At 36.3% G+C, this 17906-nt stretch overlaps 1 protein-coding gene across 2 annotated transcripts in view; it reads right to left on the reverse strand.

Annotated features, from left to right (window-relative positions):
* Positions 1-346: 346 nt before the first annotated feature.
* XIRP2 (xin actin binding repeat containing 2) overlaps positions 347-17906 on the reverse strand; it is a 211650-nt gene continuing 194090 nt past the window's right edge. The window contains exons 6-8 of one of the 2 annotated variants that reach the window (XM_004674578.2): positions 8141-17417; positions 6004-6137; positions 2115-2194 (exon numbers count right to left, since the gene is read on the reverse strand). In XM_004674578.2, the coding sequence (XP_004674635.2) occupies positions 6043-6137; positions 8141-17417 (9372 nt within the window). In that variant the 3' untranslated portion in view covers positions 2115-2194; positions 6004-6042. Of the gene's footprint in view, positions 2195-6003; positions 6138-8140; positions 17418-17906 lie in introns of both variants that reach the window. The other variant, XM_012724849.1, reaches the window with a different exon arrangement.

Consider the following 17906-nt stretch of genomic DNA (forward strand, 5'->3'; position numbering starts at 1 on the left):
TGATTTCTGAGTATGGACTCCACCTTATTTTGGAAGATAACTGATTATTTTCCATTCAACATTTATAGGTGTATTACATGAGACTTTAATATGGGTAATTATTTAAAGGACCATAGTAATCATCTTACCTTTAAAAAAGAAAAAGAAAATTTATATTTTCTAATCCTACCGTCATTTTAGTTTAGTATTAATTTTTTCCCCCAGGGTTTTGTGTGTATGCATTAAATACTTGCTCCAAGACAATGCTTCCTAAATAGTGGAAAAGATATATACTTAGAAAGACAATAAAGAAAAAAGGTAACCAAAGTATTCTAGTTTGTACCACAAGTGGTTTCATTTTATTTCATCAGAAGTTAGAGAAGGTATAAGAATTGTGATAAACATTAGCAGTAGTGAATTCACCAATGATGTTATCTGGCAATTAAATACAGTGATTTAAATATCATCTGAAAAGAAAACATAATCATGTTGTCTCATCTCTTCATTCCATTCAGGATAAAAATTGATTCAAACTAATTATGAAAAACATTATATGTTGTCATACAAGGAATATCCCATCGTGATAGACAGGAGATTTTTGAACATTACATTTGCAAGTAGAGGTTAATCAAATCCCCTTGTTTAATTTCAGGAGGTCAGTATTTCTAAGAGCTTGCACGTGGATTACAAGAAACCAGAGATGTTTTACTCAGTGTCACTGTAGCACCTATTTCTTTTAATTTGCTCTTCCACAGTGAGTTTTTCAGACTGGTGCTCCACAGTGAGATGCAAAGGCTTAGCCGTACATCCACTGCTTGGAGCCTCAAGATTTGTGTTTCCATTCATGCGGGCTAACTCCATGGCTTCATCATGCCAACATTTGATGCCCTTCCCAAACTCTCTTAAATACAAACATGGCATATTTTTAATTTCATCTACAGATTCTATTAAATCATGCTCAAAAATGTTCTCATTCTTCTTGGAAAAAGCAGCGATTTTCACAGTGTTGGAAAAAAGGAAGTGTAGATTTTTGTTATTTGAGTTGTTTCCTTTGATGTGTAAGACATTCTTATCAGAAGGGATCGTTGAACTTTCCCCCTTTACAACTAATGCACTGTTGAGGTTTGATTTTGGAGCAGACTGCACAGGACTGCCAGCAGTACCTCTGTCAGTCTGCTTATCAAGAGCCATTGCTAGTACATCCCTAGAATAAGCCTTTTCAGTTTCAAATATACCAAGTAACTCTGAGATTCTAGATGTGTTTTCTACATGTTCAGTTTGATATTCATTTGCTGTGCAGTTTGCTTCACTTGACAGTGGTAATAAATTAGGGAATTCTAAAATAGATGTCTTCTGCTTGCAATGATTCAGATATGAGACTGTGACATAATTGTTGTTATTATTCTTATTCAAATTCTCTTTATGAGTTTCAGGCACTACCTCATCTTCAGTGTTAGTAACCTGTAAAACTTCCATATCATCAGGTTCATTAGTTTTTTCATTTTTCTCCTTCTCAGCACTCTGCACAACCAGATTATTGCTGTCATCAAGATCCATTTCATTATTCCTCTCATTCTTTGTATCTTCGGCCGCATTCAGCTTATCTTGCATGTTCTTATTTCCTTCCTTCTCATCTTTTTGTGCTTCATCCATTTCTATTTCTTTGATTCCAGAAACACCCCCTTTCTGACACATATGCATGGACTGCAGATATGGCTGTAGAAAAGGAAGGTTATCTTGCTCTTTTCTTTTCTTTTCCAGAGTTTTTATGTGTTCTCTCAGTGAATCACTTTTAAACAAAGCAGATGAAGGGGTTACAACTTCGGGTGGCCATTTAGGTTTACACACTTTGAGCTCTTCCTCAAGGGGGAAGGTTTTCTTTGGCATCTCCCTTAAAGGGGGCCAAATGACTTTTAATTTTCCCCACTCCCTGAATTTTCTCAAATCATCCTTTTGCCCTTCACTGTTACCAGCATCTAAATACTTATTAAGACCATCAGGTATGAGAGTATTTTCTGCACATACTTGGTTTTTACACATACTTGGTTCTTCATTAGGAATAAAGTCCACTGAGCTGCTTTGAGTTTTACAATTCCATTGATCTTTATGTTGTTTGTGTCCAAAACCTTCATCATAATTTCCCTTAGATTTGAAAAGTTGTTTAAAGTGAGGTTTACAATACATTTGTCCATGAAGTGATGCATAACTTCCCAAACTGTCAAAGAGAAAAAAATTAATAACCTGTTTATGCACTGCATATACACATGGATTAAGGAATTAATTGTTTCAAGAATGAGTCAGAGTCAGTACAATTAACTGGCAACAAAAATGTGCTTATCAATTAAATACCCCTGCTAGATAACATTTACACAAATACCCTATATGATATAGGTCTTCTAGTAGTTAGAATTGCATGATGTATGTAAGTATTGGCATAATTGGTATCAAGTTAATGTAAATGTATATATAGCTGATAGAAGATGATAGGGATAAATCTGTGCTAACTCAATAATTTATGTGGGAGGTTATAATTCTTAAATATTGAAGTGCACACATACCAAAACCAACTACTTGAACTTTATTATGAACTGGGTTTTTGAATGAATTGGAAAGTTTGCCTAGTCAATTGTTCATCTGGTCTCTCTAGGGAGATCACTAAATAGATTGTCGATTGAAATTAGAATAATATTTAATCAAATTCAACAACATAAATTTTTAATATCTCAGAATCTCTGCATAAAAACAACCAGATAGCAAAATTAAAAAACTTCTTGACAATATTTACAACAAAACTATGTGATAAGGTTTCTCTTCACCAAGCACCAAATAAGTAGAAGGAGTTAAGGATAAACTACCAATAGCTGTGAGACCAGAGTGGTGGTTGCCTATTTAGATGATAACAGAGAGAAGGCAAGTGTCTAATGTACCTGAGAATATGAAATCACAAAATAACCAGCAAGTATTTCCTAGGAAATAGCATGTCAACAAAGAACAGCAGTTAAATCTGGGAGGGAATTTGCCCTCTAAAGAGCTCTGTGGTAGAAAGTCTTTCATACTGTTTGGGAACTGGATAACTGAAACTTTCAAAACTGGTCCACTGAGGTTCCCTTTTAGAACAAGATCCCACACTGAAAAAAAATATGGTAGTGGAATGAAAGTCAAGTAGGTTAATAATAACAGAAAGGACAGACAACAGGGAACTGACATGGAGCAGAGTACCCAAGGCAGGAAATTCTAGAAATCAAGCTAGCATGGTTCATTTTAACAGTATTTGAAAACTGGAAGAGATAACCATGAGGTTAGGACAGCCATCATTACCGATATTAAAGATAAACATAAAGTACCCATACATGAATAGTAGGAATTCCTGAAAAAGAAAATAAAGCAAGAAAACAGTTTAAATATTAAAAAGTTACAATTTAAGAAAAAGGTATGAAGCTGTATGTGAAGAGCATGCTGATAATATTGACCCAGAATGACTAATACCAAAAATTTTTCTAATAAAGTTACTAATGTGAAATGTATACAAATTAAAAATCTTTTATATGTCTGAAAAGCAAAGTAAAAAACAATGAACTGTGTCATAGAGGAACAGAAAATTGGATCGCAAGAACTTAAGGAATAGTGTTCCTTTCTGAGGAATCTACTAGAATTTAAGCTTGACAACCAGAATGACTTGAGAAACATCAACATAATGACTGGTGGTGAGTTTTAATTATAGTGTTATTTGAAAATTAAATTTAAATGAGAGCAAAATAAGAGATAATATGATTTGTGATCACTAGACTCTCACGATGAACAACTAAGATAATAGTACAACAATTAATAGAGAAGAAACTAAGCAAAAGGAATTCAGTTTTGAACTTGCTTTGAAAATTGCACTATAAATTTATGACTTTTTTTCTTTAAATATAAATATCTACCAGTTCCTCACATTGACAAAGTTTAGAAATAGTGAAATGACAAACCCAGTAGGAATACTATTGAGATTGTAATCTTGAAATACCATTTCTCACTCAAAGAAACCTGGTCTTGGAGAAATAAACTGATTCTAAGCCTGGAGCAGGAAATGCATAAGATGAGCATGTAACATTTAGTCTATCAGAAAATGAGAAAACTATCAAAGATCACTAAGGTTTTGTATAAAGGATTCAGGAGACAACTTGTAGAGCCTCCCACTTGCCAGAGAGAATAATTCAAATTTCAATAATAATAATAATGCATGTGAATTATTGAATAGATTTCACCACCAATATATTAAACTTTAAAAAAACTTTAAAATAAATTTTAAATTTATTTTAGGGAATGATAAGGAATTACTTCATCATGTTCTTAAATTATACATTAGCAAATTTCATAAATAAAGGGAAGTGATTATAGATTTGTCCAACCAACTAACTATATCAATATGTAAAATAGTAGATGAGGGGAATGGGCTCCTGTGAAAGTATTCTAACAATGAGAGAGCTAGGACAAAATTAAATAATCAGCATTATGCAAATATGAATGAATGAGAATAGGCTTTAAACTTTGATATCTACTATAAATGCAAAATTCTGATAACAACAGATATTAGGTATTTATTATAACTTTGAAACCCTCTCCATGTCCTTGCAAAAGGCATCTTTGTTTAAAACAGAGTCTAGGCCCACCACCATTTTAGAGAATGTAGAGGAGAGAGGAGTACATAGCATTGCAACCTGAAACCTGAATGTGTGGTCAGCAAATCCAGACCATACAAAGCTTTATGGGCTAAATGACCTGGATCTTCACAAATAAATTGTAAACAATGGCACGGATAGAAAATATATGGATTCAACAAGCCTTTAAAGAACATTGAAGTTCTGAAAATTGTCCACATCTTAATGTTGAGGAAGGCATATTTGGATTAAAAACAAACAAACAAATCCGAAAACTATAAAAATACAGGAAACAACTATGAAAAAGCATCTTATTTACTCAAGGGAGAGACAGAGCAGGTTGATTTTGAGTGGGGCACATGGCTGAGGCTTCTGGAGCCACTGACAATGCTGTATTTCTTGACTTGGATAGTAGTTATAAAAAATTCATTTTGTAAGACTTTAATGAATCATGTTTGCTTTGTTAGGTTTTCTGCTTTTTGTACAGTAATTAAAAAAAAGCCATTAAATATATATTTCTGAGTCCTTGCAGGTCAGACTTTACTGGCATTGGCATTTCCTACATTTGAGGCCAACTACTTTAGATTGCATTGCAAATAAGGCAAAAGGGGTGGGAGTGTGCTTTGGAAGCTCAGAGCCCCATTTAGGGGATTTAAGCAGGTGTCGTCAGAGACCTAAAGTATCACTGGAGCTGAAGAATGGATTGTGAGAGAGCTGAGGAAGTCCAGAGGGAAAATGGACTACATGGAGTGAAAATAACTTTTGGAACCAATAACGCATGCGAGGAAAATAATGATTTTGAGGAGACAGAAGAAATTCATTCTTCATGAAAAGTATCATGCATTGAGAGGAAGAAGAGGTGGAAGGCAGAGAAGGTAGCAGTAACAAGGCCCAGACCTGCCTTTTAAATTCATGTTAAGGTGAATGTTTTGAATAAGAAAGTGGCCTCAGATTTGCATTTTAGAAAGATCATTCTTACTATATTATGGAGTGTGGCACTAGGGAGTGTTGGTGATAGAGGTGATTGATGGTGGTGGTGAGAGTCACTGGAGGCAGGGAGACAAGTAGCTAGAAAGACTGACATCAGTAGATGAGAGATAATACTTGTTTGAAGGATACCTAAGCTGTGGAGGTGACAGCAGTTTATAGCTCAAGAGGTATTTTTGAGACAAAAATTAAAGGACATGGTGGGTTGCTTGGGTGTAGGGAATGAAGGGGTGGAAAGGGTCTAAGGTAACGTCACAATTCAGTCATTGAATTAATGTTTATGTCATTTTCTTAGACAGTGGCATATAGACCATGCAATAAAGGAATAGATTTCAATAATCGATAGTGGCATATTGATTTTGTTATAAAAAAAAAGTTTAGAACGCCAAACTTTTACCTCAGTTTACTGTTGCAATGGTGACATCGGAAACAAGATTTATGAAAGCTCTGCTTGTCTGCTACTAGGCATTCCATTGGATAAACTGTGCGTTGACAAAGTATACATATTTCCTTGTCTTGGAGTAGCAGTTTCTAAAAATAAAAATTTACAAAGCTTATATAGTATTATCTTTAATTACATTATAAAAATGAAACAAACACCAATAGCACATTAAGTAGCCATGCATTTAAATTAGAATATTCTAAGACTGTTGTCTCAATACTGCTTTTTGGGACACAGGCCATCCTACCATCAAGTTTGAGGCCCTGGTACATTATTCTAGGGTCTCCAGGATATAACTTGTACAATGTATAAGTAAATTGTACAAGTTGACAGAAGTTATTTAAGGAAGCACACATGAAAAAATATTTTCCTTAACTTTAATGTGTTAAGGGCTATATATAGTAAATTCAGCTCTCGGGAGCCCTGAGAGAACTTACCATTCTAAATAACTGTATTTCCATATATATTACAATTAATACATTATAATAATTCACTCTATTACTACTCCTTAACTTGAATACAATGAGACTTTTCAAAATATATTGAAATATTGAGGGTTATTTGTCCTCAATCTAAATAGCTTTAGACTGTAGGGCCTCATGGATCTAAAGTCTGCCTTTTATAGTTGACTACCTCTTTCTTGCTGTAAAGTACAGACACTTGCCACAGTTCTAATATGAATAAGAATATAACTATATTATTGTATTATTGTTATATTACCAACAAGTGCTTGCACAGTGGTGTGAAACTGATATGAAACCTTGTATTGCTTTGATCCTCACAACAACCCTGGGAGAATAACTAAGTTTACACATTAGCTATATAGAAGAGCATTTAGGCTCAGGATTCTTTATACAAATAAAGATGATACACTCTGGTGCTTCTGATGCCCAATTTGAGCTACTGAGAGATTTCCTTTGATTATTTGGTGCAAGTAGAGAACATATTTCCATATTTAATGCCAAGTTCCCTGTATTTTCTGTTTTTAGCTATCTTAACAGAAATTGAGCATTTGAAATTAATTAGACATCTTTGCTTAATTAAATGCCAGAAGCAAGCATATTAAGACAACACATTAACCTGATAAAGTAGACACATATGTTGCAAATATGATAGAGGCATAATTATTAGTTTTGGCAGTTTTTATTTTTAAGCTTGCTATTTCTTTCAATATGTCTAAAAGAATGAACTAAATTAATGATACCCATTAATTATGTCAAATCCTTTATTGTAAAGCCTCATTAATTGTAAAAATGTAGGGAAATATAAAGAAACAAACTGCTTTCAGATATGTTTCTATGTCCCATATGTTTTAAACCTCTTTCCTCGCCATATAATCTAACATTTAAAATGTATTACCCATGTCATCTGTGAATAGGAGCTATCATCTGGGGTTTATTTTAAGGAAGATTAAAAAAGTCGGCTACAGAAAAAAGGTAACTAAAATCACAAAACAGTCTATGCAGCTTTATAACAATAACTAAATATATAAAAGGCCTAATTTTCTATCCATACTTTTCAGAACTACCAATCAATAAAAATCCTTAAAGCACATATGAAGAGTGTAAATAGCTTCTTGGATTATTACCAGTGTGTACTGAATTCAAAAGCAAACAGCATTTAAGTCTGGCAGTTAAAAATACATCAATAGGTCAAGGGATGTTACTAACTATCTAAAATAAGTGCATAACATAGCATTTTATAAGAAATAGTAATAACGTACTATGGTAGTACATCTTAATAAATATATAGTTAAATATAATCATTAGTATCACAATAAAACTATTATAAGGGTTGCTTTACCTAAAACCTTATTTACCTCGACAAATACAGGTCCCCACAAACCCCATGATATATACACAAGTACTTGTTATTCTCACACCACACAGATGAATCATATCAGGCGTTTTTGTAAATAGAAGGTAGTAAAAGCAAACACTACAAAGAAGAGATCAGCATTCAGGGAAATGTGTTAGTTTTGTGTTATATTGTTTTGTTAATTGTTAACTGCAAATCATTTTAGCTATGCGGCATGCAGAACACCTGCCTTTTCATGGGTTAATCTCCCCTCACACTTTGCAAGCTCATTTACCACTTATAAAGGAAGATTGCTCCTGGAAGGTGGTTCTCATCTTGGTTGCTGAAGCATCTGAGGTTCCATATCCCTGGTTTTTAATAACTCTTCCACTCTCCTGCCATGTCTCTTGAAAATGTCTCCTGAGTCCATCTGGTGAATCAGAAATATCTAAAATGTGGCCAGCGATGACATCTTCATAGGTTGGTGGGGCATGCTTAAAGTCAAAGCCAGCTTTGTTGCCTTCTGAGCTACGAGATGACATTTGACTCTCAAAAGCATCCACACCTGAGAAATGTTCACTTAGAGTTCTTGCTTCAGCGTGCACTCCAGGCTGCTTAATAGTAATTCTTTCTTTCATTTCTATAGGATGACTGTGAGAAAAGTCCGTGAAACTAGTGTTTTCTAAAGATGTTGATCCAAATTCCTCCTTACAAAATGTATGACTTTCTTGTTTTATATTATGGTTGGCTTCTCCGTTTGCATAAACTCTTTTGTTTGACTTGGCTTCAAAAAGTGGACTATTCTCCAATTCCCTGAACCATCTGTTTATTTCATTTTCATGGTCATTCATGAGATTTTCAACAGTTCTGTTTGCTTCTTCAAACCTCTCCGTGTGCTCTGACAGGTGAGGCCCTTCCACTTTGCGGATGATTTCTACCGCATCATAACTTTCAGTATCCGGCACCGCACACTGAGAGGCACTCACTCCATCTTTATGAACATATGTCGTAGCCCTTTTCTCTACTTTCCTCACTTCCTCCTGAGCTTTCATGGATTCTCTGAAGGAACTGCCAACTTGGTTTACACTTATGGGTATTGTGATTGTAGGTGGAGAGTCCCTTCCTTGACTTTCTATCTTAATTTGACGACGAAGTGTTGCAGGAGACGTGATGATCTCAGACCTCTTTTCCACGATCGGAACTGGGCTGGCTGATGAACGTGGCACGGTCACTCTGGACAATTTTGCAGTGGTGTCTCTGAGTCTGACAAGCTGTTCAGAGCGTCTGGTAGGTGGAGAAGGGGCGGTATTTGCTCTGTGGATTCGAGACGGTTGAGACGTGGACGTTTTTGGTGATAGTTCAGCAAAACTGTCCTTTTTAGGGGACTGAGAAATCCCATCCTTAGTTGGGGTTTCTGTTCGACGGGCAGTCGACTCGATTGTTATAAAAGTTGGTGATGGGGGGCGTGTTTTCAAAGAGGGAGGGGACACCCTGAGAGTTTCTCCTTTAGTTTCCTGTTGGGTTTTCACAAGATTATGAGCAGTTGTTTCATGACTGGCTGCTACTTGATGATGCTCTGTTTTTTCTACAGGTTTATTTTCTTTCTGTTCAGTGCTTTTATTATAGCTGATATTAACACTGGACACTTTCGATAATGTTTCATTAGGACTACTGGGTTTATTTCTCTGATTGCCTGTTTTGAAGGATGTCATGGCTGTTTGAATTATATTTTCACAGGATATGAGCATTTCTTCTGCATGAACTTTAATTTGCCTTATTTCCTCTTTAATTTTTTCTACATTATTTTCCATTGCAATGCACTCTTCATATTCTCTCTTTTCTTCACTTAGTAGCCACCCTGGAATAATATTTAACAGTGTCTGAAATGCCCTAAGGTCATTTTTATTTGGATCTGCTTCAAACTCTTTCACCCTAGACAAAATCTGTTGTAGTTCTTCACGTTTTCTCAAAAATTCCAATATGTTTACAGCACACTTTCCATCATCCTGCTGGGATTCTTTCTCAGAGGAAAATAAAAATGTGTTCTGTATAATCTCTTGTTTTGAATCTTTCATATTAGAAGAGACTTGTTTCTGTTGTACACCCTTGTCTCTAAGACATTTTTCTTCCTGCAGATATGGTTGGGGCAATTTTTTATGTTCAACTTGACTTTCAGAATTCTGTATTTGTGTTTGTTGAAAATTCTGAGTCTGTAAATCAAGATGTATATCACTGACCTTTTGCCTGACTACTTTCTGTGTGGATGTGTTCAACTGTTCTTTTTTCTTTTCAACCACTAGTCTCTCTTCATTTGGACCAGTCATCGGTGGTCCCTGAGTTGCTTGTCCACCTCCTAGAAAGTTCCCGCTTTCAGATTCTCTAAATTCTCTTTGCTTCTCATTAACTATATTGAATTTGCTTTCCTGACTTTTTCCTGCAGGTTCTGTGGGAATTTCTACTGTCACTCTTTTGTCTTTGTTAGGCAACGGATAATATTTGTCAGCCATGGGTTGCTTATTATGATCTCCAGTGTGTGTCTCAATTTTCTCTGCTTCTTGGTGTTGCTGGGTGATGGTTTGCATGGTAACTTTAGACTGCTTTTTTTGGCTTTCATAGCTATGGTCTGTTTCATTTAATTTATGATCTATAGTTGGAAGTCTGATCGTCTTAACTTTGAAACTTGGGGCCCCTGGTTTGCTCTGCAGGGAGTGCTGCTGCTCCACGCATGTCTGCTGTGTACTACATCCTAGGTGACTCTGTTTAATTTCACAGGCTGCTGTAGATTGTATAGTGTCCCTTGAGCTCTGTAAAACTTCCTTTTTCATAGTACCTTTGTCTTCAGAGGCTACAGGAATAGGCTGGGCTTTCTTGGCAGTAATTGACACTGCTGGTGCTGTGGAGAGCTGGTTATCAGCACACAGTCCTGGTACCTGAGAATTCCTTTGAAAGTCTGCATTGGATTGGGGTATGGTGACCTCAGAATCCATTCCAGGTAAGTGGATGTCCTCATCTGTTTTATGTAAAAGTACTTCCTTTTGTATCTCTGATATGTTTTGATGTTGCCTTTCTGTTTGGACTGTATTATAGCAAGAATTCTCATGTTTCTGTCTTTCAAGCTCTTCTTTGTGCTTTCTGTATTTTTCCTCAGCAATCATTAAAGGGGTCTTAAATTTTCTCATATAAGGTTTTGGACTGTGTTCTCCTGTACTGGCTGGAAAAGAATGTGATTTTATGAGAGGTGCGACCTGTTTCCTTTTGGTTGCTGAAATTTCTGGAATGGTTTGTGAAAGAGACCTTGTAGAGTCCATAGATAATTGTTTTATTTCATCAAGACTTTTTCTAGCAATGTTTTGCTTTGTTGCTGTGTGTTCACTGTGAGGTGCCATTATCATTTTTGTCAGATCCTCTGAGGGAGTAATTGTACATTCCATTCTTGGAAGGGAATTTTCCATTTCAACTTTTGAGGAGTCTTGACTCTTTTTATCTCCTATCCTCTTAAAAAATTTGGGTTTGGGGAGTGTGGGAGGTGGCACACGTACCCCTGATTTTCCTGTTATGATTTTAGCCTGAGAATGAATTTGCTGAGAGTTTGAGGATTCTTCTGGGGAATACTGTGTTAATGTTTCACTATGTTTCCCTTGAATGGAGGAGGAAGGAAGACGTGTGGGTTTTAGAGCTAGAGTTGGAGTTGGATATGGTTGAATCTCTGACACACATTCTCTGTCAGATCTCACTTCTTCTGGTGGCGGGGGAAGTGGGAGGACTGGGAAACTTTCACATTCTGCCTTTATCTTGGCTGAGGACAGTGATGGGGGAAAGACATTTTTTTCAGGCAACATCATTAAAGGAGGTGGCGGAGGAAGAGGAAATTCAATTTCTGATGATGAGTTGGAGGGTGGAGGAGGAGGAGGAGATGGAGGTGGAAGAGGGCACTCATTTTCTTTAACATTATTTTTAGGATTAAAGTTGACTGGATTAAAAGACATTTCCATTGCCATTTTTAAGTCTGTGGAAGTATTTGTCTTCATTAGAAAGCCTTGGCTCTTCAGATGAACATTCTGTTTCTTGTCAGCTATCTTAAATTTATTGTGGTCTTCTTGCAAGAATTTCACTTCTGTTACATTTGAGGTGTCTTGATCTATAGGCAAACTCTGCCACATTGGCTGAAAGTGCACATTCTTTATATCTTTATTAGAATATTTCATTTCTTGTTTTAACAAAGTTTGCTTCTGACTGCCCCCTGTAACTTCACACATTTTTCCAATTGTCTTATTGACTGGACCCTGGGCAGGGCCAGACATGGGGTTTTGTGTATCTTTTGATCTTTTAATGTCTTTGGAATTCTTGGAACATGTTGCAGGGAATGCCTCAGTCTCCTGAGAATCATTCTTCAGTTGGCAGGCTTGTATCTGTTGCTTTTCAACGTTTTTGTTACTAGATTGGGTGGCATTATAGACATTATCCTTTTCCTGTTCCTTAACTTTCTTTGACTCATTAGTTGTTAGACTTTCATGGGCTGACAGAGTTGAAATCATCTGTTTCCTCATATAGTCATTTCTAAGCTTCTCTCTTGTGGTATCAGTCCAGATACCCATTCTGTCCCCTGATTCCAATACATTTTTAATGGCTTTATGTTGTGGATTGGATAGTTTTCTAAGACTTTTTTCAAGATCATCATTGTTTTGTTCATGATCTATGACAAATTTAACAGTACCTTTGGGGGCTTTTGGAAGATTAACCTCGGTTCTTTCTTTTGTCCAATTCCCATGGCAAGAACTGTCTGTAGTTTGAGTGAGAGTGCTTATTTCCTCTTGCCACTTGGCTGCTGGCTCAACTTGTCCTGGCCGTGGCTGAAGAACATTTGGCTCTTCTGAGGACCCTGCCACCACAGTGAGCCCATCTTCTCTGATTACCCCTTTTTTATCCACCTCTTTGAAAGTTCTCTGTGCTTCTTTCAGGTTCCTTAATGATGTTTCAAGGTCATCTAGGATAAGCTCCTTTTTCAGAATTTCTGTCCTTGTGTTGGCAGTCCTTTCAAGACATTCAATGGCTTGCTCAATATCACCAGGGATGGCACTAAGCTTAGAATCTTTCCCTTGATGTCCTGAATCCTTAAGTGACTTGACTGTGGCCAGCATGTCACCTCTTCTGGTTTCTTCAGTTTTAGCCACCATTTTCTGATTTATGTCCTGGTTGAAAGAATTCAAGGTTGATTTTGATTTGAATTCAGCTTTTATAATTTCTTCCTTGGGTGTTTTATAAGATATACTCTGAGGCTGTGCCATAAAAACCTTAACTGTGTTATGCACATCTCCTGGGATGATGTCAGTTTCATTAACAGTATGTTTAACCTGAGACTGCCTTTTCTTTAGTAACAGTTTTGTACCCTCAACATCATCACCAATTATAGCTTCCTCTCTTTCTTGTTTGCTAGCTGTTAGTGTTTCACTTGACCCTGTCTGGAGTTGTCTGAGATAATCCAAAGCTCCAGTTTCTATGCATGTTGTAAAAAACTGAACATTTCCCCTTTCAGAGACATCAATTTTAGTCCTTTCAGATATTTTATCTGTTGATATGGATGATAGCAAATTCTGAATAGTATGTTTTACATCACCCCCTGTTACTTTTTCACGCTCAATTGTGTCTCCAGGGCTTTCATGAAGAAGACAATAGAGAGTCATTTTAACATCTCCTTTTTCATCTTCTTGAATTAAAATACCTTTCTTTACAGATCTTTCCTCAGAGGAAAGGTTTCTGATTGCCTGTTGCACATTACCACTCACTATTTCTTCTTTTTCAGCATGAAATTCTGTTGATCTATTCAATAATTGAGTTTTGGTCAAATGAACATTTCCCCTTTCTTCTTCACTAACTAAAATCTCTCTTTTTATACTGTCTTCTTTGGAAAGTAGGTTCACTATTATATTTCTGAGATCAACCCTGATAATGTCTTCTTTCTGTATCTCAGGAGATGCTTGATTCATTAGCTTGTATTTTGCCATTCGGACATCTCCAACCTCATCAGCTTCAATGATAATTCCAGGAGATTCAATAACTCTTTGAGAGTAGAGTTCTTTTAAGGTCTCTTTAATGCTTTTCCCAATAATTTCTACCTTTTCTACTCTATTTTCATTAAATTCATGAAGGGGTGTTGTTTCAAAAAGCCATGTTGTGGTCTTGACATCAGAAGGAGGGATTTCTTCCCTTATAACTTTTGTAACAGTTTCATCTGATTCCTTAATAGAATCCAAAGTTTGATTTTCAAAAAGCCAGACTGCCTGTTTAACATCACCTTTCTGTATATCTTCCTGGGTGACTATTCTGATATTTTCATATTCTGACCCTTCTCCTCTCAGCTCATCTAGAGTGTGGGTTTCAAATAGCCAAGTAGAAGTTTTAACATTGCCTTTTTGTATTTCATTGACATTTACTGTCCTCATATATGTATTCTTATCAAGATTTCCAGACTCAAAAAATTGTTTACTTGTTTTTACATCCCCACTTTGAATATACTCTACAGTGGGCACAACATTATGTAACTCTTTGGAAATTTGGTCCAGTGGCTGGGTTTCAAATCTGTATCTGACAGAACTAACATCCCCCTTCTGAATGTCTTCTTGTGTGACAGATTTAATAACATACACGGTCTCTGATTCATTAATGGAGTCTAGTGGTTTTGTTTCAAAAAGCCACCTTGTCCCACGCACATCTCCATGAATTACCTCTTCCTTTCTAACTGTTGTCACTTCATGGTAATGCCCTTCTCTGTCTTGAATTGCATAGAGTGGCTGGGTTTCAAAGAGCATTCTATAGCTTTTTACATCACCTTTTATAACTTCTTCAGTAATTGTATTGTTGGCACTCTTGTACTCAGATTGTTCTTTAATCTCATCTAAAGAAAAAGTCTCAAAAATAAAGCAGCTCTTTCTCACATCCCCACCTTGTATATCTGTAACTGTTTTCACAAATTCATGACCTTCTTGGATTTCTTTTATCCTATCAATTGGTTGGTTTTCAAAAAGCCATCTACATTTCAAGACACTACCTTTCTGAATATCTTCAGTCTTTAGAGTTTTCATCTTAGTCAAAACTTCTTCTGAGTTGGAACCTATAGAATCAAAGGGCTGATTTTCAAATTTATACCGCATGCTGGAGACATCCCCAGGTTGGATCTCCATTTCTACAGCCTTCACTACCTTTCCTTCTGTTCCTTGTATGCTATCCAAATTCTCTGTCTCAAAAAGAAGACATGCTGTGTGCACATCCCCACCGTGGATCTCCTCCTGTTTTACAGTCTGTAGTTTGATTGCTGCTTCAGAGTCATCTTTTATGGTATCAAGTGGCTGAGTTTCAAAGAGCCAGGTACAAGCTTTGACATCTCCCTTGTGAATGTCTTCATTGCCAGTCATTAGTGACACTTTTTCATAAAGAGATTCCAATGGCTGGGTTTCAAAAAGCCATCTACAGGTTTTGACATCCCCTTTAACAACATCTGTAGCTAATTCAGTTTTACTTTCTATTTCTTCCATCTTATTAAAATATTTAATTGAATCAAGGGGTTGGGTTTCAAATAGCCATTTAGCAGATTTCACATTCCCAGCCTGTATTTCTTGAGAAGATATTCCCCTAATTATCTGAAATTTATGAATGCTTTCATCAAACTGGTCAATAGGCCTTGTTTCAAAAAGCCACCTATAGCTTTTTACATCACCTCTTATGATTTCTTCTTGCTGGACTGTCTTTACTTCATGATATTTTCCAAGGTGATCTTGAATGGCATAAAGGGGTGTTGTTTCAAAGAGTGATTTATTTAGCTCTACAGCACCTCTTGTGACTCCTTCCACCTCTATTTTATGTGATGTATCAAATTTAATTAAATTGTTTGTCTCAAAGATATGTGTGTAATTCCTTACATCTCCCCTATCGATGGCTTCAAGTTTCACTGTTTGTATATACTCTTTTTTATCTTCTCTAATTTCTTCTAGAGGTTGGGTTTCAAAAACCCACTTCTGGTGCTTGACATCCCCCTTTTCTTCTTCAGAGGCAGTAATTTTTTTAAGTCTTCCTACATCAGGGCTATCTTTTAAGGCCTCCATTGGAAGTGTTTCAAACAGATGCTTAGTAGTTTGTACATCACCCCCTATGATCTCTTCAGATTGTGTAGGATCTTCAGCAGGCACATCTTTCAGAATGTCAAGTGGCTGTGTTTCAAACATCCAACACTTTCCAGAGACATCGGTACCTATTACTGTTTCCTTTTTAATGATGACCTCTTCTGACTCTTCTTTGATATTCTCCAAAGGTTGGGTTTCAAATAACCACTTTGCCCTACTCACCCCACCTTTGATATTTTCTTCCACAGATATTCCTCGGACAACTTTAATATCTGTGATTTCCTTGTTAATTGTGTCCAGGGGCTGTGTTTCAAACATCCAGCGTGCTGTTCTCACATCCCCCTTTACAACATCTTCTCTGTGAACAGTTTTAATTTCCAGCATTTGGCCAAAACCATCTCTGATAACATATAGTGGTTGAGTTTCAAAACATTTTATACTTCTTTTAACATCTCCCTTAATTTCTTTGAGCTCAGACCTGAGTTGCAGTAGGTGAACTTCATCCACTGATTCAAGCTGTCCAAGTTGATCCAGAGGTTGAGTTTCAAACATATATCTCACAGTCTTCACATCACCCCCAGAGATGTCCTTTATGGCAGTTACTGCTGAGTCTTCTTGACTTTCATGTATTTTATTCATGGAGTCTAATGGTCTTGTTTCAAACATCCACCGGGCTGTTTGGACATCTCCTCTAGCTAGCTCAGGAATTTTCTCAGCATTTTCTTCAGTGGCAGGAGAATGAATCCCCAATGTATCTATGGGTTGGGTTTCAAACATCCACGTGGTATATTTCACATCACCACCAGTGATTACTTCTTGATCAGCAATACCTTTGGAGATGTTATTTTCATCTGGAGAGTCATTATTAATGGAATCTAATGTCTGATTCTCAAAGATCCATCGCATGGATTGAACCTCTCCCTTCAGAATTTCATCCCACTCCAAGTGTTCTCTTTCTGAGTTCAGACCTTTCTGTGAACTGTCATTTGTATTTTCAAAAACATACCGGGCTTGTTGTACATCTGCTAAAACTGAGTTCCCTGTGCTCACTTGACTAGAAACAATCTCAGAAACCTCACTGATATAATCTTTTTCTAAGTTTTTTCTTAACTCAGGATGGATGTGTTTATATAAACGGTTTAATTCATACAAATTTCTTTGCTTGGAATATAGTTCTTTGGGGACTGGTTGCATTCTAGGAGGGCTAGGGAATTCAGGGGACTGGGAAAATGCTGTCACATTTACTGGAGTCTCAAGCATATCAGGTGGGGGAGGAGGAAATTCTTCTGTCTTTCCTGAAGGAATGGTATTAACTTGTGCTAGAGTTGAGGAAGTAGCACTGTAGTCACTATGTTTTGTGGTTGATGCTTCATTCCTCTGACTGTAAGAAGTACAAGATGTGGAAGAGGTACCCACTAATGATGATGGCTTTAAAGTCTCTTCAAAGTCACTTTTGATCTTTAAGGAGAGAAAATCAAATCACATAAAGATGGATGTAGTGGTGAAGCCTTCCTAGACATTTCCCTTTACCTGCCCACCTGCTGTGACATCTCCATTGTGAATAACAGATGCTATACTTCATTTAAATATCTACCTTAAAACAATATTTAGTATTTGTCATCTTCCTTATTATCCATTTATAATTTTAGAGCTACATTCTTTATTCAATACATCAACAACTCAGTTGTTTAACATTTATGCATAATATTGTTTTTCTCTCCTTTATTTAATGTGCTATGCAGAATAACTATGGGGAAACAATAAAAGTCTTAGTGTACTTTTGAAGGTTGTTTTGTTTTCCTTCAAATTTCAAACATAACAAAACATCTGACATTTAAAATTGTCTTTATTACCTCATCTAATGTTAGTCATTAAACTTTAGAACATATATAATTTTTCTTCCCTCATTTTCTCTAGTGAGAAAAGTTTTAACTCTACCTCTTGTCA

The sequence above is a fragment of the Condylura cristata genome, unplaced genomic scaffold (assembly GCF_000260355.1).
Source record: "Condylura cristata isolate star-nosed mole 26May11 unplaced genomic scaffold, ConCri1.0 scaffold00002, whole genome shotgun sequence".
Taxonomy (NCBI): Eukaryota; Metazoa; Chordata; class Mammalia; order Eulipotyphla; family Talpidae; genus Condylura; species Condylura cristata.